Source organism: Mya arenaria, chromosome 11 (assembly GCF_026914265.1).
Source record: "Mya arenaria isolate MELC-2E11 chromosome 11, ASM2691426v1".
Taxonomy (NCBI): domain Eukaryota; kingdom Metazoa; phylum Mollusca; class Bivalvia; order Myida; family Myidae; genus Mya; species Mya arenaria.
In genome coordinates, this window is record NC_069132.1 from 68,537,907 (window position 1) to 68,560,727 (window position 22,821).

At 40.7% G+C, this 22,821-nt stretch overlaps 1 protein-coding gene across 3 annotated transcripts in view; it reads right to left on the reverse strand.

The window, feature by feature from the left end:
- LOC128208301 (lysosomal-trafficking regulator-like) overlaps positions 1–22,821 on the reverse strand; it is an 86,753-nt gene that overhangs the window by 45,995 nt on the left and 17,937 nt on the right. For all 3 annotated transcript variants that reach the window (XM_052911844.1, XM_052911845.1, XM_052911843.1), the window contains exons 7-15: positions 9,734–12,336; positions 9,276–9,440; positions 7,116–7,257; positions 4,674–4,870; positions 3,706–3,778; positions 3,167–3,273; positions 2,494–2,707; positions 1,852–2,031; positions 399–537 (exon numbers count right to left, since the gene is read on the reverse strand). In XM_052911844.1, the coding sequence (XP_052767804.1) occupies positions 399–537; positions 1,852–2,031; positions 2,494–2,707; positions 3,167–3,273; positions 3,706–3,778; positions 4,674–4,870; positions 7,116–7,257; positions 9,276–9,440; positions 9,734–12,336 (3,820 nt within the window). The remainder of the gene's footprint in view (positions 1–398; positions 538–1,851; positions 2,032–2,493; positions 2,708–3,166; positions 3,274–3,705; positions 3,779–4,673; positions 4,871–7,115; positions 7,258–9,275; positions 9,441–9,733; positions 12,337–22,821) is intronic.

Here is a 22,821-nt window from a genome sequence, read left to right on the forward strand (position 1 = left end):
TTTTTGGAAAATTTCAATAACCATTACTAAGCAATTCCTTTTGTTTAAAACAGTGAAAATATAAACCTGACACATTTTTTGCTGTTTCGAAATTTTTGTTTCGCGTCCAAAATCAAATCTCAATATGTACAGAGCTTGGGTAAAATTTCCAACGATGTCAATTCAAAAAGACCTAATATTCGCTTTTTAAAAAATCAATCAACTGTCATTTAATGTAATTTTGAGGCATAAAAAACAAAGTTGTTTCTAAGATTGCAATGAATTTCAGCTCTTGAACACCAAAGGTAAATATTTTGCTATCAGCAAAACTGTTGGACGCCTCTAGTAAAATATAACTTTAATGCTCACACTGAAACAAACAATTATCCTCTATGGCCCATTATCAACTTAAAACAAACCTGAATATGAGAGAGCCTGAGAATGTTTCTGTCCAAATCTCAAGCAGTTTTTCTCTGGTTCCCATGGAGATGACATGTACACACCCACTCATGTGCTCTGAACTCACCTTCACCTCCGAACCACACATCTTCAGGCCTCCTATAAAATTAATTTAATTATTAATTTCTGTTCCTAAATGATAACGCTCTTGAGCATAGGAATTGAACTTACTAGAGCTATCACATAAGTGATGAATACCCCCCTGAGTGAAATATCACACCAACAGCAGGTGTACAAGTTCCTATGCTGACCAACATTTCGATGAAGTTTCATGAATAAAGGTGCAATACTTTCCTAATAAATCAAGGACCAGACAAAGTCAAATGTCATGAAATAGCATGTGCACAACTCCCCATGCTGAGAAACATTTTCGAGGACATGATGGAACATGATCAATAGAATCCTCTCCTTTATTGCCCCAAGATATATTTTTTCTGGGTGAAAAATATAAAGTTTTCTGACAAAAACAAAATAATGGTATTTTTTCTACTTCATACTGATGTATATAGTTTTTTATTCAGCAATGGGTAGTATTTTACAAACATAAACATGACCGGCTCCAAGACCAGTTGATTAAAACCTGTTTAATTTAAATATTCAGAATTCAAGGTTCATTCACTTATTGAAAATCAAACAAAATGTCTCAATGATTAGCCGAACTTCGAACGTGATATTGAACTGAAATTAAAACTCTAAAATGTGTATCTCTAAAAAATCATAATTAAATATAAAAATAACATATGCAAACAATTTTTCAAAATCCTTCAATTGAGTACCCTAGGATGGACAGAAAAACTAACATGCTAGCTCTTCAATGAGCCATATAAACGCATTTGCCAATGTCAAGGTGATATGGAAAGAACCTTGACCCTTGGTTAAACAGTGTATGTAGCCCTTATTGGCCACACAGCCACAGGGCCAGAGTGAAGGGGCCACAATATGAGCAACAAAACTCCCTTACAAAAGTCAAGGTCATACAGAGGGACCCTGAGCCCACAGTGAGTGTAGCCCTTATTGTCCACACACAGCCACATGGCCAGAGTGTAGGGGCCACAATATGCAAGCATCACTCACCAATGCCAAGGTCATACAGAGGGACCCTGGGCCCACAGTGAGTGTAGCCCTTATTGTCCATACACAGCAACAGGGCCAGAGTGTAGGGGCCACAATATGGAAACCTTACTCAACAATGTCAAGGTCATACAGAGGGACCCTGGGCCCACAGTGAGTGTAGCCCTTATTGTCCATACACAGCCACAGGGCCAGAGTGTAGGGGCCACAATATGCAAACATCACTCACCAATGTCAAGGTCATACAGAGGGACCCTGGGCCCACAGTGAGTGTAGCCATTATTGTCCATACACAGCAACAGGGCCAGAGTGTAGGGGCCACAATATGCAAACTTCACTCACCAATGTCAAGGTCATACAGAGGGACCCTGGACCCACAGTGAGTGTAGCCCTTATTGTCCACACACAGCCACAGGGCCAGAGTGAAGCCTGTCTGAAATGGTGGCCAGGACAGGGACTCATGCAGGTTACACTTGATCGCACATTGTGACCACACCTCCTGCTCCAAACTGCTTACTTCCCCTGAAAATATTGTTAAACAAATACATTCAAAATGTTCATGGTATTTTATAATAATGTTCATGGTATTATATTCCTTATAGGGAATGTAATTTACAGGCGTTCTAACAGACAATAATTGTCAATCCTGGAAAATAGTCGGAGGTCTGTTTGAGTATGAGGGATTGATGCCCAGAACAGGGTTATTTTGAAATTGTTTTCAAAGTCATTTCTATTCGTTTCAAGGTACTTACTACCGTGTTAATGCATACATCCGTGCAAATATACAATTTTTTCAACTATACAATGGTATGAAGTTAAAGCTTTCAGTCCTATTTTTTTATGCCAATAATGCTTTTCTTTCGTTTAATTATCATCGGTAAAAGAATCATTCTGTCAAATAGTGTTTTATATACTGGAATGACATGCTTTTATATTTAATAACACAATAATTAAAGTTGGTATCATAGTGACCTCGATACATACCTGCACCATCAGCATGAGGAGTGGCAATCAGAAAGACATTTTTCATGGTTTTAATGAGCGGGCTGAGCATGATGGCTTCCTGCGCACTACTTTCCAACAAGTCCTCATGTGGGTCTTTCTTGGTGGCTTGTGCACGTGCAGGAAAGGTGACGGAGTGCTGGGACTTTACTTCAGCCTTCTGGACAATTGTCAGGAATATTGGGAGAAGCTTCTCCTGAAATGTGTTGAATTTTAAGGCATTGGTTAGTATGATACACTTGTGTATAAGATCAAACTTTACACCCTTGTCCATTCTAGTGCACTATTAGTTCACTAGAAGTGCACTATGGATAGACTAATGTGGTCTATTAGATAAGTCAGTATTGATTTTTCTGGTCCACACAAACTGGCCTACTGTATTGATTTAATATCTAATAATACAAGTTCAATGTTTAAAATTCTCATCATAGGTAAGTCTAAATGTTAAGAGTCGTAGATTCCTCTAAAGATCATGCGACTTTTGGTTATAGCTGTTCAATTAAGGAAACTATAACTTCAGATTCTAAATATTTCTCACCATGGGTAAGTTTGAATGCTGAAAGTGCTATAGAATCCTCTTACGGTTGTTTGACTCTAGATTATATTGACCTAATAACGGCCAGTATGACTTTAAAAAGTTCTAAACATTTCTCACCATGGGTAAGTCTGAATGCTGGAAAAGCTGCAGGATCCTCTGAAGGTCATGTGACTCAAGGTTATGTTGGCCTAGCTGTTCAATAAGAGCCAATAGAACTTCTTGCACTGCAAACAGAGAATATATCAGTTGAGTTAATGGACCACCATGGGCCTATAATGTGTCATGGAAGACAGACAAAATATCCCCCCCTCCCCCCATTAATTGTAGCATAGGCAGACAACTAAAATCTGTCTTGTATGACATCACACTTTTCTTTCCATTAACAATGGTACATACACTTCATAAGTTATATAAAATTCATTTTTTTATCATTTCAAAATTAATGTTTTCTATATGCAAAAACCGCTGTTTTTATTAATTTCATTAAGATTTGTCTGTCTGCAGAGTGGGGTGGGTGGGAAAAGCAGATTTGTCTGTCTTTTAAAAAATGGGGGGGGGGGGGGGGCTGTTTTTGCAAAAACTGTGTTGCAGAGAAGAGAGATTTCATCTAATATTAACGTTAAACACAAATAGAAAGTTTAACTTAAAATTCTTACATGAGGCTTCAGTATCTGAACTCAGCAGACAGTTCCAAAACCCGTCCGGAGCAAGAATGGCTGACAAAACATTCTGCAATGAAGTAAACACAAATCTGCAATGAAGTAAACACAAATCTGCAATGAAGTAAACACAAAATTTCATATGTCAAATTTTTTAGAAACACAGTCACATTATTGTACATGAAATGTTTGCCAATATGCAACATGTCCAGCAGTAAGAACTAGTAAAGCATCAGAACTCTTACACAACTTAGAGAAGTCTTATGCAGTCAACATGTGACACTCCTACCATTGTAATAAAATAGGTACAATTTTACAGATATACTTTACAAATTAACTGTTTTTCCTATCCCAAGTCCCTGACTCACATTGTAGAAGGCAGTGTAGCATTGAGGTGACTTCCCTCTCCCTACCTGTCGATACACTGCCTTTGCCAGCTGTGAATTTATCTATGCAAACCCTAGAAGCCTGTGTTTACTGAGGTGAACGCACGGTCCTAATCAAACCCTGTGAGTGACCAAACTCCATCGCCTGCTGCCCTACCTGTTGACAATGTGTCTTTGCCAGCTGTGCATGAGTCCATCTGTATACACTGCAGAAGCCTGTGTTTTACTGAGGTAACCACACCCTCCCAGTCACATCCCCTGTGTAGCCACCTACCCTGATGTGTCGAACCTCAATCCCCTATCCCCTACCTGTTTGCCAGCTGTGAATCTATCAAACCACACTGTAGAAACATGTGATTAACTTAGGTGACCTCAACCTCCTAGCCCCACCCCAGTGAGACCAAACTTCATCCCCTTCATCCTTCCTGTTGTCACTGTGTCTTTGCCAGGTGTGGTTCCAACTGTTGAGGATGTAGGAACCTTTTTAACACTAAGGAAGACTTAGTCTCTTCAATGTTAAAAAGGTCTATACATCCTTGTACAGATCGTCGTTATGTTTCTCAATGTCATGTCGCCTACCTGTTGACACAGTGTCTTTGCCAGCTGTGAGTCCATCTGAACACACTGTAGGAGCCTGTTCAACACTGAGGAGACCACGCCCTCCCAGTCACACCCCCTGTGTAGCAGCAATAGGCAGTCTGTCAGCATGCTCATGTTGCCCGGGAAATACATTCGCTGTTGGCCTCCACATCTTGCCAGGCACTGTAACCGCCGCTCTGAAGGCAAGGAGTGAAAAAATAACCAAAACTGAATTAAAGTAAACTGATTTACTCACTCTGCTCAAAACAACATTTTACTAATACAGTCGAAACTCGTTGGCTCGATATCTCATGGCTCGATATCCTTGTTGGCTCGAACCAGATTAAAAGGACCAATTTTTATTTACTCTTTGTTCATATAAAATTCAATCGGATGGCTCAATATCTTGAGGGTCGATATTTCTCTATGCTCGAAGTCGTTTTCGCAGTTCCAAACAAGAATTTCACACTTTGTTTTGTTTGCTTTGGTCAATGTCATTTTTGCGTGTTCAGTTAAGAATCTCACATGTTGATTTGTTTGCTTGGCTTCATTTAGCATAAAGCGCTAATCGATTAAAATTGCTTGACTGGTATTATAATTATTATCAAATTAAAATGGTTTAACAGTTTGAATAAACATGCCATCACTTTAAGTTCTGTCTCTAATTGTTATCCATCTATAAATTTCTATGCATTTTGATATAACTTATAAGCTATGTTTGTGTTACCCACTGTTTACAATTGATTGTTAGTTGTTTTCGCATAAATGTATTTTTTATAATAAATAAAAAAATCAACTGATATTTTCTAAGTTTGGAATAAGTCATGTTACGAACTATACGATGTGTAACTATGTCCAATAAATACTCCTCTCTTCTCTTGCGGAAATAGCGTAGCCAATAACAAAGGTAAATAAGACTTTATGTAACAAATAAAAAAATAAATAACATTCTGTAAGCCATTCGCTTGGCTTGATATTCTCGAGACTCGAAGTATTTGGGCCGGTCCCTAGAATATCGAGCCATCAAGTTTTGACTGTATATTATATATTGGCCCATATGTCTCAGGCAAACCTAAGAGGACAAGAGGACAGGGATAAATATTTTAATTAGATGGGACTTTTGAAATTCAAATCTGAAAAAAAAAATATTAACCCTATCCTTCATAGAATTGCATTTTACTCCTCTATCCATAGCAAAAAGATATGCCTCTTTACACTAAAGTTAAATAAGTGGGTATTAACAAGGGCTAGCTGATCATCATGTGGACACTTCTCTAGGAAGTAAAGGGTTTAATATATATAACTGGAATTCAGCAATTTTAATATGATGGGAACTACTTACAGGGCTGTACTGACAGATGTATTACTAGTGTTTTTTTTATTGAAATCAGTTGAGATATAATGTATCTAAACACTGTGACCAAATTTGGTATGGATTTGGTAAGAAATGATCAAGCGAGCGGATAGTAGATTTGGTCAATGTTTGACAATTCATTGGTCATAACTCTTGAATATATAATGTGATCTGGATGAGACCACAAGTGTGATATTATATCCCCATTAACATCAGTCCAATTGTGAAAGATTTGAAAAGAAATGCTTGAGTTTAAAAGAAAACAAAGTGAATATGGTCAAATATTGTCGTATCAATAGCCATAACTCCATCATTATTAATGCCATCTTGTTTCCGATCCAACAGAGTCAATATAACCTGCCCATTTACATTGTTCCCAAGTATGTTAAAGATTGAATAGTAACCATGTTTGTTAAAGATTAAATACAAAATGCGAAATAAAGAGAAGTGAATGTAGTCAAATTTTGACAGTTCGAGGGCCATAACTCTGGAGTAAATATGCCAACAAACATTGTAACTAAGTTTGGTGAAGATTGGATAGCAAATGCTTAAGTAAGAGAGAAGACATTAAAATTTGATGCCACAGATGATGCCGCGGACGATGCGGCCATGAACACATGCCATATTTCTGAGAGGCTTCCCAGGGGATTTTGGTCTGAATTCCTGGGGATTTTGATATTACACCAGGGGATTTTTACGCGACGAAAATTTGCGCAATATCTGCATTTACAATATAAGAATAAATACAGAAATACACTCAAATTACAATAATTTTTGGACTTAATCATCATGGCCCTTCATGGAATTTCACACTTATAATATTATTGATGCTTTCCATTGTCAACCTAAGCAAGTTTTGAAAAAAAAAAAATTCTACATCCTACAAAATTTTACATTCCAGAGGATATAAATCCCTCGGCGGGGAACCAGCGGATGGGTCGAAATTCCTGGGGATTCCCCCCCCCCCCCCGCCAGGGGATATGGCATTTATGTGAACGATGAGGCCCCAGACAATGACACAGCAACACTAGGCAGCATTATCCCTATATTTCTGCCATTTGATACAGGCAAAATAAAACTACACCAACCTTTTTCACTGTCACCCACATGTGTATCCTCACTGTCAGCGTCATATCCAAGATCTGTCTGTACACTGGCGTCTTCATCACTGCCGGACTGAAGCAGGTGTCGAACCTCGTCTTCATCATAGATGTCGTCATCACCGGTATACTGGGAATAAAGAAATTGTATATCACCAGCAATATCTGTGCAAATTCCAACATGTCTTTTGGGGATGTATGTTGTCCTCACACCATCTTTTATCCATACACAAACATTGCTTTAAACAACATACATATGAGTACCCCTAAACTGAAATCTAACCATGCTAATAAGTAAATCACTAACACTTGATGCTAATAAGTAAATCACTAACACTTGTAAGAACTGCATACACTCAGTTAACTAGTCCCATTCAGACCAAAATTCATGGACTGGTCTGTATTTCAATGCATGCGTGTGCTCCAGATAACATACCATTTTTTCAAACCACATTTAAATCAAAGGGGTAAAACGAACGTTTTTTCATCAATACTAGTATATGAATGAAAAACAGAAAGCAAGGAAGTAAAATAAAAAAAACTGGTGCATTTATAGCACACAATAATTGTTCATTGTTCAGAGTTTCAAAAGATGATAATTGTCAATCTGAAATTTAGCTAGGTGTCTGTTTGAGTATGAGTAATTCATGCCTATAGCAGGATAAAGGGGCTGAGACCCCTGTTGCAATCAGAGCAAAAAAACCCATAACAACTGTACAATAGCCTGGAGTTAAAAGCTCTCAATCCTGATTTCAGGATTAACCCTGAACTTTAAAAACATGAATTGTCTTTGAAAATATATATCTTTTACATTACAAACAGCTAGTGGGGTTGAATAAGGTTCTCTTAAAGGGACTGTGTCACAGATTGGCACCAAAAAAAGTTTTTTTCTGTAACAATCTCAGGACAATTATCTAATTTATGTGTTACCAAAATGTAAAAAAAAAATTGTGTCGTAGACCGGGTTCGAACCCGTGTCGCCAAAATTGTAGTCCAGCGTCCCACTCACTACGCTACAAAGGTTTATTCCAAAAGGGTGATATAATGAAGCTATACACCTACCTCGCTAATATCACATGATAACACCGAATAGCCAATCACGTGCAAGGAATGAATTCTACCTGGTAGACATACCCAGTAAGCTTTTTTAATGGAAAAATACGAAATAACTGCTAAACTTAAATAATTTGTAAACTATGTGGTACTTCAGTTAGTAAGTTTCAATGCATTGTACACAACGATGCCAAGTTTATGTCAGTTTTCGACAATTTTCTTTTTTCGCTATTTTATCATACTTGAGACAGCCCCTTTAACAACCTCTTAACATAAGTATAAGCATTCTCTGGTTGTCTGATTAGCACAGTGGTTAGAGCATTCACTTGTCACCTATGAAACCCTGATGTTCGATTCCCTGCATGGGTTTATGTGAGTTTGGTTACTGGTCACCAAGCCGGATAAATGGGTTTCCTCAGGGTATTCCGGTTAACCCCACAACACATGACTACACTCTCGCATAAATTTGTGACAACAAGACCACATGCTCACGTAAAATCATGCGAGTGAGAGTGATAAATATAATGTTGTAATATCTTGTTTCACAATCATAAATTAAGTGTGTTTAAACTAGACATTTTACCTCTTAAAGACAAATGGCAATGTTGTTACAAGAAATTATGAACTCAGAATGGATTAGCTGCAATTTTTTAATAATTGACTTTCTTATCTGCGCCCCATTTCAATAAGATATCTAAGTCGTAAATCATACATTGCTAAATAAGAGTGCTGGGGTTCAACTGTCAAGTTACAGGCTGAATTTATGTAATAAATGTCCTCATGATATTTTTATTAAAATGCAACTAATGCCAAAAAGACCAGATTTTTTTTTAATTTGTCAATAAGCAAATGTAATCAATAGTGATTTTAAAACAGGTTTATCAATAAAGATATCTCATTGAGGACTAAACAAAGTGTGCAACAATAATGATCGTGAAACTTAAGCATCTTAAAGTGGAAATTATGTATACACTAATTTCATAGATATAGAAGAAAAAAATTCAGAGCCGTATGTTTTCAATAAACATTCTGACATATGGACATCATTTTTTTTCCCACAAAGATATTTATTTTTTATGGCAATAAAATCCATACCACAAGAGCAATGTTCTTGCTGAAGGAATATTCCAGTAGAGGCTTGTACTGTGGCATGGCGGCAGTCAAAAAGGCATCTAAAATGGTCTTCAATTTAGTGGACTGTAACCTCAGTGGTTGGCTGAATCGTTCTTTAACCTTGTGCCAAACCATCATGTATGGATACTGGAGGTCGGAAAACATAACATTTTATCAAAATATGAATAAAACTTCAATGAATGGCTGATTATAAATGTCCTATAAAATATGAAAGTAACTTTATAGAAACTGCATGGACAAAAATAATTATGAACTATCAGAATTCTTTACCTAAAAACGATATGATTTTTTAACCATATGTTTTATACAATTTAAATGCATAATTCTGATATTAGTTATTAATATCACTTTCAATTCAAACTACATGTCAATGTACATGAACATCAAACTTGTGATAAACTCATACTTCCCCCACTTACATCAACTTCGCTTGTCCTTGCCACAGCCCCAATGACTGCCATCAGAGATTCAAGGAGGGCAACTCTCATGGAGAAATTAGCCTGCTGGTCTTTCTCAACATCTCCAGTTGTGTCCCCTTCCATCCCAGAATCCTCTGCTTCAATGCTACCATGTGACTTCAGCTGACCAATCAGATCGGGGCTCATGATGATGTCTAGTGTTTCTATTAATAGACCTTCAGTTTTGGAAGGACTTTGGGACTTTTTAAACTGTGCCACAAACACATTGCTATGGAGGCACAGTTTTGCACAAGTACTCCATAAATCGACTAGAACGACCAATGAAAATTTGGACAGCACCACACTATCTCTCCTGATTCTGCTTTTGAGAGGAGTTTCACTGTCATCAACATACATTTCAGCATCACTGAAGGACAGTTTGGAAAGTTCAGAAATGAAGGCATCAATAACTCTGCCACCCTTGTATGGACAAGGGCAGTCACTCTGAAGAGCCAACTGTGAATCTCTAAACTGGTATTCATCTATAATGACCAATGCTTCAAATATTCTCAGCACAGGCGCTCTAAGAACATCATCTTCCAGCAATTCACACAGTTTCCTTACTCCTTTCTTTGACAAGAACACTTTTGTCACACAGTTGGCTTGCAGCAGAAAAGGCAAGGCAGATAGGCAATGAATCTGAACTGACCTAGATAGTACATGACCTACTGAGTCTCCTGAAGGGGTTGTCTCCCTTTTTGCTGAAGCCTCCATTGCAAAAATATACAGGCCAAAAAACAACTCCGCTTTCAAAAATGGATTTCCTTTAATTGCAAGCACTAAAAGATGTTTTGCAACAGATGTGGCTAAAGCTTCATTGTCTGAGAAAAGTAGAGACTTCAGGTTAGAAATGGGTCTCCATTTTGAGATCTTGTACAGAGCTGACAACTTTATGTCACTGTTTATATCACTGCTATCTATCCCACTGTCAAGAGCTCTATCTAAACAAGCAGCTGTCTCCCTGTACAAGTACTTAGACCTATGTTTGTCCAAGTGTTCTTGGTAAGAGCAATCTTCACAAAATGAACAGATTACCTGATGGCCTTCACAAGACATCAGCATGGCTTTGCCTGAGAATTGCTCCAGGATGATTCTATTCATTGTATCTGCACAGTATGTCCTCACAGCAGGAGTAAACTTCTCAAGCCCTTTAACAAACACTGATATGACTGACTCAAGGCTCATACAACAACAGATACCTGAAGAATAAACAGTTCTCAAAATGTCAAGCTGCGTGACCTTGGCATTGACCTTTATGAGAAGGTCAAGAAGATACTGTGTACAACTTGAGACTAGACAGATGACTTGGTGACTTGACTGTGACTGAAAGCTGGTTTGGGATGACAGTGAAGGTTTTCTAGAGGTCAAGGTCAAGTGTTCAAGGTCACTGACCTGAGAGCCTGTTGCTGCTCCAAGTATATCATGGTGATGGTCAAAGTACTTGGAATAGGAACATTTCTGATGCTTCCTTTTCACACATTTCATGGAATGTACATAATTTACCCTAACTACCTTCAGTGTGCTCAAAAACATGCCAAGAACTTTGATTGGATCCTCTTCTAACCAATTGTCTTTCAGTGATATGTCATGTGACTGGGATTTCAACCAATCCTTGTAAAGAACACATTTCTCAAGCATCTGGAATCCTTTCTGATCATCATATTCTTCCACCAGATACAATGCGGTCTTAGTAAAACTTGGGTTAAATGGCAAGTTATTGAAAATGAGAGTCAAGCAAAGTAATAATCCTTGTGAACAGTCGGACATTAGTTTCATTTCATTGCTGTGATTCTTTAGAACATTTTCTAATGCTGTATTGTCTCTTAAGCATTCAATACTCAGTGCAGAGTTGAAAACTTGCTCAATTACTCTGTGACCTTTCAGAATGTTCAAGCCATTTTGATGACTAGACACAATTCCACAACACAACAGGACAACCCTGACCAAGTGCATTTTCAACACACATTTTGCCTCTTTCTCCCATTCAGCATGTCCTTCTGTTTCATCCATATCATCCAATATAATTAGACACTGAAGCAATTCAGGCAAAGAACTAGGGGAGATAAACTTTCCATTTTCATTTTCGGTCAAATCACAAACACAAAGCTCACGTAAAATACTAAGGATTAGCAAGCAGAGATGAAATCCCGTTGTTACATTTTCCTCATCGATATTCATTATCTTTAACAAATTTCCAATGTCATCATCATCTGAGTCTGAATCAACCTGATTTTGTGTCTGTCTGTCAGCGCGACTCGAAACAGGACAATATCGAAACTTTTTTCTCAATTTTCTGACTTTCTCTTCCTTTTCTTCTGAAATTTCCTCCTCAGTTTCATAATCTGCATCCTTACTATCTTGTTCTTGCAATTTCCTTTTTGACATTCTTTTCTTTCCACTAGATATTTCCATTGAGTTCCTATCTGTGCTTTGGCTTGAATGGCTGGACTTCCTGTCAGCTGGAACAGACTGGTTTTCTGTTTGACTGTTTTTGGAGCTGTTATTACTGAGAACATTTTGAAAGCAGGCAGAAATGGGGGGTAGACTTGTGTGCTCAGAAAGATCTGTAATAACAAACAATAAATTTTATATTCCTAACACTGTATATCTTTACAAAATAGGCTGAATATACAGTTATGTGAACCAAGAATGATTTTATCATTTCAAAGTACTTGAAGTTTGGGCCCAAAACAATTTTTTACCCAAAACAGGAATGGTAGATTTTTTATACAAGGCTTGTAGTAAGAAAATCATTGTCATTGATGGGCATGCCGTTAAAGTAGTCAATATAACAGTATTTATCCATTTAACGACTTTTAAACTACATTTAAAAACCCACACAAACAAAATCTTAATAAAACAAATTAACCAACCAATAAACTATAAAAACATTAGGGTCACCGCCTATTTTGTAGGTAGGGTTAGGGTTAGGAAACCCGAAACAGATGTTGTTGTTTTTTAAGGCCCAATATAAATATGGACAATATTTAGTTTCCATATAAATTTTGATAAAATTAGAATTTCACTTCGTATCTTTTTATTTTTAGGTCAAGGTCATTACAGTTTAACTGAACTCATGAACTTGACCTTATCATTGGTAAATAAATCATGGCTTTTCAGTTAAAAACTTATACACATTTATTTGGTTTGGCAACAATAAAGTTCTTTTGACCATGACAAATTTAAAGAGTGTTTCCATTGTTTTCATCTAAACATTAACTCCCATATCAGAAGGGTAACACATGCAGAGGGTAACCATTCAATAACCAGCATGCAGATAATTACAAGCTATTCACTTACACCAAACGCTACCCAGTAGTTGTCCTAGCTGAGAAATAATCAATGATGGATGTGTAATTTGTATTTTTGGATTGGAGACAAACCACCAGTGACATTAAAGTTTGGCTTATTCACCCGCATTAAATAGTGAACATCTTATCTCGAAATCTATCAGGGTCATATACTAGTCATGGCCAACTGGCAAATTAAGTATGAAGTTCCTGGGTGCATTGGCGTTCTGAATTTATTGAGCAGAAACCATATTTTCACCGCAAGGTTATCGCAACCTTAACCTTTAATGTACTGATCTCAAAATCCACTGGGGTCATCTACTAGTCATGAACAACTGGCAAACCACGCAAGTAAGAATTTCCTGGGTGCAAGCATTCTGAGTTATTGAGCAGAAAATGTTTTTTCACCTCAAGGTCACTGCGACCTTAACCTTCCATCTCCTTATCTCAAAAGCAATATGGGTCATCTGCTACTCATGACCAAATGGCATACCAAGTTTGATATTCTTGAGTGGAAGCATTTTCAAATTATAGAGGAAAAAAACACTTTTTCACCTCAAGGTCATCATGACCTTGACCTTTTACCTACTGATCTAGAAAATCAATAGGGGTCATCCATTGGTCATGAACAACCTGCTAATTAAGTATGAAGTTTCTGGGTCTTAACGTTCTCAAGTTATTGAGCGGAAATAAAGTCTAACATAAAGTCGGACTGACTGTCGGACGGACTACTGGACAGGGCAAAAACAATATGTCTCCCCATAAATTCAAGAGACATAATAAAAGCACTCGAACTGAAGCACTCCTGTATCAAATCAATAATCAGATTGTGGTTGCAGTACCTAAGTAACAATTGCTAACAATTGCTATTAGTGCTAAGGCTCTTCCATTTAAGCACACACCCCAGCCCAGGCAGACAAAAAGAGATTTTTTTAGGGGAAGGTTCCAGTCCATTTTTTGCAACAACTTGAAGTTGAAATATTGTAAGGGGGAATGGTGCAGTTTGAAATTGCGTTCATGGGGTGGGGTTTAAGTTTAAATTGAATAGCCCTAAGGGATTTTGATTATTTGTACAATCATGTCATTGTAAAAATTACAAAACACAATTTTTATTTAAACTTCGAAAAAAAATAGTGTGAAATCAAAGATCAACTCATTTCACAACAGTAAAATTCAACCTTTTTTATATACATATACATGTGAAATATTATATAAGTGATATGTGTTTAAATTATATTTGTTTTTAAAATTGATAACCTGTTTAGGGGTGAACTTTAAGATACAAAATGGTACAATCAGTACCAAGTTTATCTTGTACATTTCAAGTTTATCTTAGATAACGTATTGCAACTTCTCACTAAACCGATTAAAGATATATTATGTACATAATGTATACGTTTGTTAGGCCACACCAAATTACATTTCATTGAAAGATTGCTGCACATAGTTTTCAGAAAATTAATCAATTCTTACTCTGCTCTGTAAATGAGGCTAAATGAAAGATTGTTTGGGAAGCATCCTTAATTTCCGATATAAGTCAAACACTGTTTTTTTTACAAATTTTAAACATTTATAGCAAAGAACAGTGTCAGTTCATTTAAAAATTTCTTCTGACAACAACGGTAGAAGTCTTCATTATTTAAACCAGGCAATGTCACTGTGCAGATTACTTTGTTAACCTTGTGAGGATATTGTACTTATAAGCCTGGGCTTATAGGTCTCTGTTTTCAAACTCCATCAATCTAAACAATTCATTGGTGAGGCCTTACAATGATAAATACTTACTTTAGTCTTTTAGGTTAAACCTGTGACAATGAGCACATTAATATCATAAACAAATAATGCACTGTAGGTCATGGTTGCAACCTTTTATTTCGGTCACTGATTTGAAGTGTCCATTAACCTAATGACCAATAAATTCAATGGTTTATAATACAATTAAACGCGAGACAGACCGGGCATGGAATCTGGAACACTTTGGCTCATTATACAAGCATACGCCAGACAGTCCGGGCATGGAATCCTGGACACTTTGGTTCATTATACAAGCATACGCCAGACAGACCGGGCATGGAATCCTGGAAACCTTGGTTCATTATACAAGCATACGCCAGACAGACCGGGCATGGAATCAGGGACACTTTGGTTCATTATACAAGCATACGCCAGACAGACCGGGCATGGAATCAGGGACACTTTGGTTCATTATACGAGCATACAACAGACAGACCGGGCATGGAATCCTGGACAGTTTGGTTCATTATACAAGCATACGCCAATCAGACCGGGCATGGAATCAGGGACACTTTGGTTCATTATACAAGCATACACCAGACAGACCGGGCATGGAATCCGGGACACTTTGGTTCATTATACAAGCATACGCCAGACAGACCTGGCATGGAATCCGGGACACTTTGGTTCATTATACAAGCATACGCCAGACAGACCGGGCATGGAATCTGGGACACTTTGGTTTATTATACAAGCATACGCCAGACAGACCGGGCAAGGAATCCGGGACACTTTTGTTCATTATACAAGCATACGCCAGACAGACCGGGCATGGAATCCGGGACACTTTGGTTTATTATACAAGCATACACCAGACAGACCGGGCATGGAATCCGGGACACTTTGGTTCATTATACAAGCATACACCAGACAGACCGGGCATGGAATCAGGGACACTTTGGTTCATTATACAAGCATACACCAGACAGACCGGGCATGGAATCAGGGACACTTTGGTTCATTATACAAGCATACACCAGACAGACCGGGCATGGAATCCAGGACACTTTCGTTCATTATACAAGCATATGCCAGACAGACCGGGCATGGAATCAGGGACACTTTGGTTCTTTATACAAGCATACGCCAGACAGACCGGGCATGGAATCAGGGACACTTTGGTTCATTATACAGGCATACGCCAGACAGACCGGGCATGGAATCCGGGACACTTTGGTTCAATATACAAACATACGCCAGACAGACCGGGCATGGAATCCTAAACACTTTCGTTCATTATACAAGCATACGCCAGACAGACCGGGCAAGGAATCCTGGACACTTTGGTTCATTATACAAACATAAGCCAGACAGACCGGGCATGGAATAAGGGACACTTTGGTTCATTATACAAGCATACACCAGACAGACCGGGCATAGAATCCTGGACACTTTAGTTCATTATACAAGCATACACCAGACAGACCGGGCATGGAATCCGGGACACTTTCGTTCATTATACAAGCATATGCCAGACAGTCCGGGCATGGAATCCGGGACACTTTGGTTCATTATACAAGCATACGCCAGACAGACCGGGCATGGAATCAGGGACACTTTGGTTCATTATACAAGCATACGCCAGACAGACCGGGCATGGAATCAGGGACACTTTGGTTCATTATACAAGCATACGCCAGACAGACCGGGCATGGAATCCGGGACACTTTAGTTCATTATACGAGCATACGCCAGACAGACCAGGCATGGAATTCGGGACACTTTGGTTTATTATACGAGCATACGCCAGACAGACCGGGCATGGAATCCGGGACACTTTGGTTCATTATACAAGCATACGCCAGACAGACCGGGCATGGAATCAGGGACACTTTGGTTCATTATACAAGCATACACCAGACAGACCGGGCATGGAATCCTGGACAGTTTGGTTCATTATACAAGCATACGCCAGACAGACCGGGCATGGAATCCGGGACACTTTGGTTCATTATACGAGCATACGCCAGACAGACCTGGCATGGAATCCTGGACAGCTTGGTTCATTATACAAGCATATGCCAGACAGACAGGGCATGGAATCAGGGACACTTTGGTTCATTATACAAGCATACGCCAGACAAACCGGGCATGGAATCCGGGACACTTTCGTTCATTATACAAGCATACACCAGACAGACCGGGCAAGGAATCCTGGACAGTTTGGTTCATTATACAAGCATACACCAGACAGACCGGGCATGGAATCCAGGACACTTTGGTTCATTATACGAGCATACACCAGACAGACCGGGCAAGGAATCCTGGACACTTTGGTTCATTATACGAGCATACACCAGACAGACCGGGCATGGAATCCAGGACACTTTTGATCATTATACGAGCATACACCAGACAGACCGGGCAAGGAATCCTGGACACTTTGGTTCATTATACCAGCATACACCAGACAGACCGGGCATGGAATCCTGGACACTTTGGTTCATTATACGAGCATACACCAGACAGACCGGGCATGGAATCTGGGACACTTTGGTTTATTATACAAGCATACGCCAGACAGACCGGGCAAGGAATCCGGGACACTTTTGTTCATTATACAAGCATACGCCAGACAGACCGGGCATGGAATCCGGGACACTTTGGTTTATTATACAAGCATACACCAGACAGACCGGGCATGGAATCCGGGACACTTTGGTTCATTATACAAGCATACACCAGACAGACCGGGCATGGAATCCGGGACACTTTAGTTCATTATACAAGCATACACCAGACAGACCGGGCATGGAATCAGGGACACTTTGGTTCATTATACAAGCATACACCAGACAGACCGGGCATGGAATCCAGGACACTTCGTTCATTATACAAGCATATGCCAGACAGATCGGGCATGGAATCAGGGACACTTTGGTTCTTTATACAAGCATACGCCAGACAGACCGGGCATGGAATCAGGGACACTTTGGTTCATTATACAGGCATACGCCAGACAGACCGGGCATGGAATCCGGGACACTTTGGTTCAATATACAAGCATACGCCAGACAGACCTGGCATGGAATCCTAAACACTTTCGTTCATTATACAAGCATACGCCAGACAGACCGGGCAAGGAATCCTGGACACTTTGGTTCATTATACAAACATAAGCCAGACAGACCGGGCATGGAATAAGGGACACTTTGGTTCATTATACAAGCATACACCAGACAGACCGGGCATAGAATCCTGGACACTTTAGTTCATTATACAAGCATACACCAGACAGACCGGGCATGGAATCCGGGACAATTTCGTTCATTATACAAGCATATGCCAGACAGTCCGGGCATGGAATCCGGGACACTTTGGTTCATTATACAAGCATACGCCAGACAGACCGGGCATGGAATCAGGGACACTTTGGTTCATTATACAAGCATATGCCAGACAGACCGGGCATGGAATCAGGGACACTTTGGTTCATTATACAAGCATACGCCAGACAGACCGGGCATGGAATCCGGGACACTTTAGTTCATTATACGAGCATACGCCAGACAGACCAGGCATGGAATTCGGGACACTTTGGTTTATTATACGAGCATACGCCAGACAGACCGGGCATGGAATCCGGGACACTTTGGTTCATTATACAAGCATACGCCAGACAGACCGGGCATGGAATCAGGGACACTTTGGTTCATTATACAAGCATACACCAGACAGACCGGGCATGGAATCCTGGACACTTTGGTTCATTATACAAGCATACGCCAGACAGACCGGGCATGGAATCAGGGACACTTTGGTTCATTATACGAGTATACGCCAGACAGACCTGGCATGGAATCCTGGACAGCTTGGTTCATTATACAAGCATATGCCAGACAGACCGGGCATGGAATCAGGGACACTTTGGTTCATTATACAAGCATACGCCAGACAAACCGGGCATGGAATCCGGGACACTTTCGTTCATTATACAAGCATACACCAGACAGACCGGGCAAGGAATCCTGGACAGTTTGGTTCATTATACAAGCATACACCAGACAGACCGGGCATGGAATCCAGGACACTTTGGTTCATTATACGAGCATACACCAGACAGACCGGGCAAGGAATCCTGGACACTTTGGTTCATTATACGAGCATACACCAGACAGACCGGGCATGGAATCCAGGACACTTTTGATCATTATACGAGCATACACCAGACAGACCGGGCAAGGAATCCTGGACACTTTGGTTCATTATACCAGCATACACCAGACAGACCGGGCATGGAATCCTGGACACTTTGGTTCATTATACGAGCATACACCAGACAGACCGGGCATGGAATCCTGGACACTTTGGTTAATTATACGAGCATACACCAGACAGACCGGGCATGGAATCCTGGACACTTTGGTTCATTATACAAGCATACACCGGACAGACCGGGCATGGAATCCTGGACACTTTGGTTCATTATACAAGCATATGCCGGACAGACCGGGCATGGAATCCTGGACAGTTTGGTTTATTATACAAGCATACACCAGACAGACCGGGCATGGAATCCCGGACAGTTTGGTTTATTATACAAGCATACACCAGACAGACCGGGCAAGGAATCCCGGACAGTTTGGTTCATTATACAAGCATACACCAGACAGACCGGGCAAGGAATCCCGCACAGTTTGGTTCATTATACAAGCATACACCAGACAGACCGGGCAAGGAATCCCGCACAGTTTGGTTCATTATACAAGCATACACCAGACAGACCGGGCATGGAATCCAGGACACTTTGGTTCATTATACGAGCATACACCAGACAGACCGGGCAAGGAATCCTGGACACTTTGGTTCATTATACGAGCATACACCAGACAGACCGGGCATGGAATCCAGGACACTTTTGATCATTATACGAGCATACACCAGACAGACCGGGCAAGGAATCCTGGACACTTTGGTTCATTATACCAGCATACACCAGACAGACCGGGCATGGAATCCTGGACACTTTGGTTCATTATACGAGCATACACCAGACAGACCGGGCATGGAATCTGGGACACTTTGGTTTATTATACAAGCATACGCCAGACAGACCGGGCAAGGAATCCGGGACACTTTTGTTCATTATACAAGCATACGCCAGACAGACCGGGCATGGAATCCGGGACACTTTGGTTTATTATACAAGCATACACCAGACAGACCGGGCATGGAATCCGGGACACTTTGGTTCATTATACAAGCATACACCAGACAGACCGGGCATGGAATCCGGGACACTTTAGTTCATTATACAAGCATACACCAGACAGACCGGGCATGGAATCAGGGACACTTTGGTTCATTATACAAGCATACACCAGACAGACCGGGCATGGAATCCAGGACACTTTCGTTCATTATACAAGCATATGCCAGACAGATCGGGCATGGAATCAGGGACACTTTGGTTCTTTATACAAGCATACGCCAGACAGACCGGGCATGGAATCAGGGACACTTTGGTTCATTATACAGGCATACGCCAGACAGACCGGGCATGGAATCCGGGACACTTTGGTTCAATATACAAGCATACGCCAGACAGACCTGGCATGGAATCCTAAACACTTTCGTTCATTATACAAGCATACGCCAGACAGACCGGGCAAGGAATCCTGGACACTTTGGTTCATTATACAAACATAAGCCAGACAGACCGGGCATGGAATAAGGGACACTTTGGTTCATTATACAAGCATACACCAGACAGACCGGGCATAGAATCCTGGACACTTTAGTTCATTATACAAGCATACACCAGACAGACCGGGCATGGAATCCGGGACAATTTCGTTCATTATACAAGCATATGCCAGACAGTCCGGGCATGGAATCCTAAACACTTTGGTTCATTATACAAGCATACGCCAGACAGACCGGGCATGGAATCAGGGACACTTTGGTTCATTATACAAGCATATGCCAGACAGACCGGGCATGGAATCAGGGACACTTTGGTTCATTATACAAGCATACGCCAGACAGACCGGGCATGGAATCCGGGACACTTTAGTTCATTATACGAGCATACGCCAGACAGACCAGGCATGGAATTCGGGACACTTTGGTTTATTATACGAGCATACGCCAGACAGACCGGGCATGGAATCCGGGACACTTTGGTTCATTATACAAGCATACGCCAGACAGACCGGGCATGGAATCAGGGACACTTTGGTTCATTATACAAGCATACACCAGACAGACCGGGCATGGAATCCTGGACAGTTTGGTTCATTATACAAGCATACGCCAGACAGACCGGGCATGGAATCAGGGACACTTTGGTTCATTATACGAGTATACGCCAGACAGACCTGGCATGGAATCCTGGACAGCTTGGTTCATTATACAAGCATATGCCAGACAGACCGGGCATGGAATCAGGGACACTTTGGTTCATTATACAAGCATACGCCAGACAGACCGGGCATGGAATCCTGGACACTTTCGTTCATTATACAAGCATACACCAGACAGACCGGGCAAGGAATCCTGGACAGTTTGGTTCATTATACAAGCATACACCAGACAGACCGGGCATGGAATCCAGGACACTTTGGTTCATTATACGAGCATACACCAGACAGACCGGGCAAGGAATCCTGGACACTTTGGTTCATTATACGAGCATACACCAGACAGACCGGGCATGGAATCCAGGACACTTTTGATCATTATACGAGCATACACCAGACAGACCGGGCAAGGAATCCTGGACACTTTGGTTCATTATACCAGCATACACCAGACAGACCGGGCATGGAATCCTGGACACTTTGGTTCATTATACGAGCATACACCAGACAGACCGGGCATGGAATCTGGGACACTTTGGTTTATTATACAAGCATACGCCAGACAGACCGGGCAAGGAATCCGGGACACTTTTGTTCATTATACAAGCATACGCCAGACAGACCGGGCATGGAATCCGGGACACTTTGGTTTATTATACAAGCATACACCAGACAGACCGGGCATGGAATCCGGGACACTTTGGTTCATTATACAAGCATACACCAGACAGACCGGGCATGGAATCCGGGACACTTTAGTTCATTATACAAGCATACACCAGACAGACCGGGCATGGAATCAGGGACACTTTGGTTCATTATACAAGCATACACCAGACAGACCGGGCATGGAATCCAGGACACTTTCGTTCATTATACAAGCATATGCCAGACAGATCGGGCATGGAATCAGGGACACTTTGGTTCTTTATACAAGCATACGCCAGACAGACCGGGCATGGAATCAGGGACACTTTGGTTCATTATACAGGCATACGCCAGACAGACCGGGCATGGAATCCGGGACACTTTGGTTCAATATACAAGCATACGCCAGACAGACCTGGCATGGAATCCTAAACACTTTCGTTCATTATACAAGCATACGCCAGACAGACCGGGCAAGGAATCCTGGACACTTTGGTTCATTATACAAACATAAGCCAGACAGACCGGGCATGGAATAAGGGACACTTTGGTTCATTATACAAGCATACACCAGACAGACCGGGCATAGAATCCTGGACACTTTAGTTCATTATACAAGCATACACCAGACAGACCGGGCATGGAATCCTGGACACTTTGGTTCATTATACAAGCATACACCAGACAGACCGGGCAAGGAATCCTGGACACTTTGGTTCATTATACAAGCATACACCAGACAGACCGAGCATGGAATCAGGGACACTTTGGTTCATTATACAAGCATACACCAGACAGACCGGGCAAGGAATCCCGGACAGTTTGGTTCATTATACAAGCATACACCAGACAGACCGGGCATGGAATCCTGGACACTTTGGTTTATTATACAAGCATACGCCAGACAGACCGGGCATGGAATCCTGGACACTTTGGTTTATTATACAAGCATATGCCAGACAGACCGGGCATGGAATCCTGGACACTTTGGTTTATTATACAAGCATACACCAGA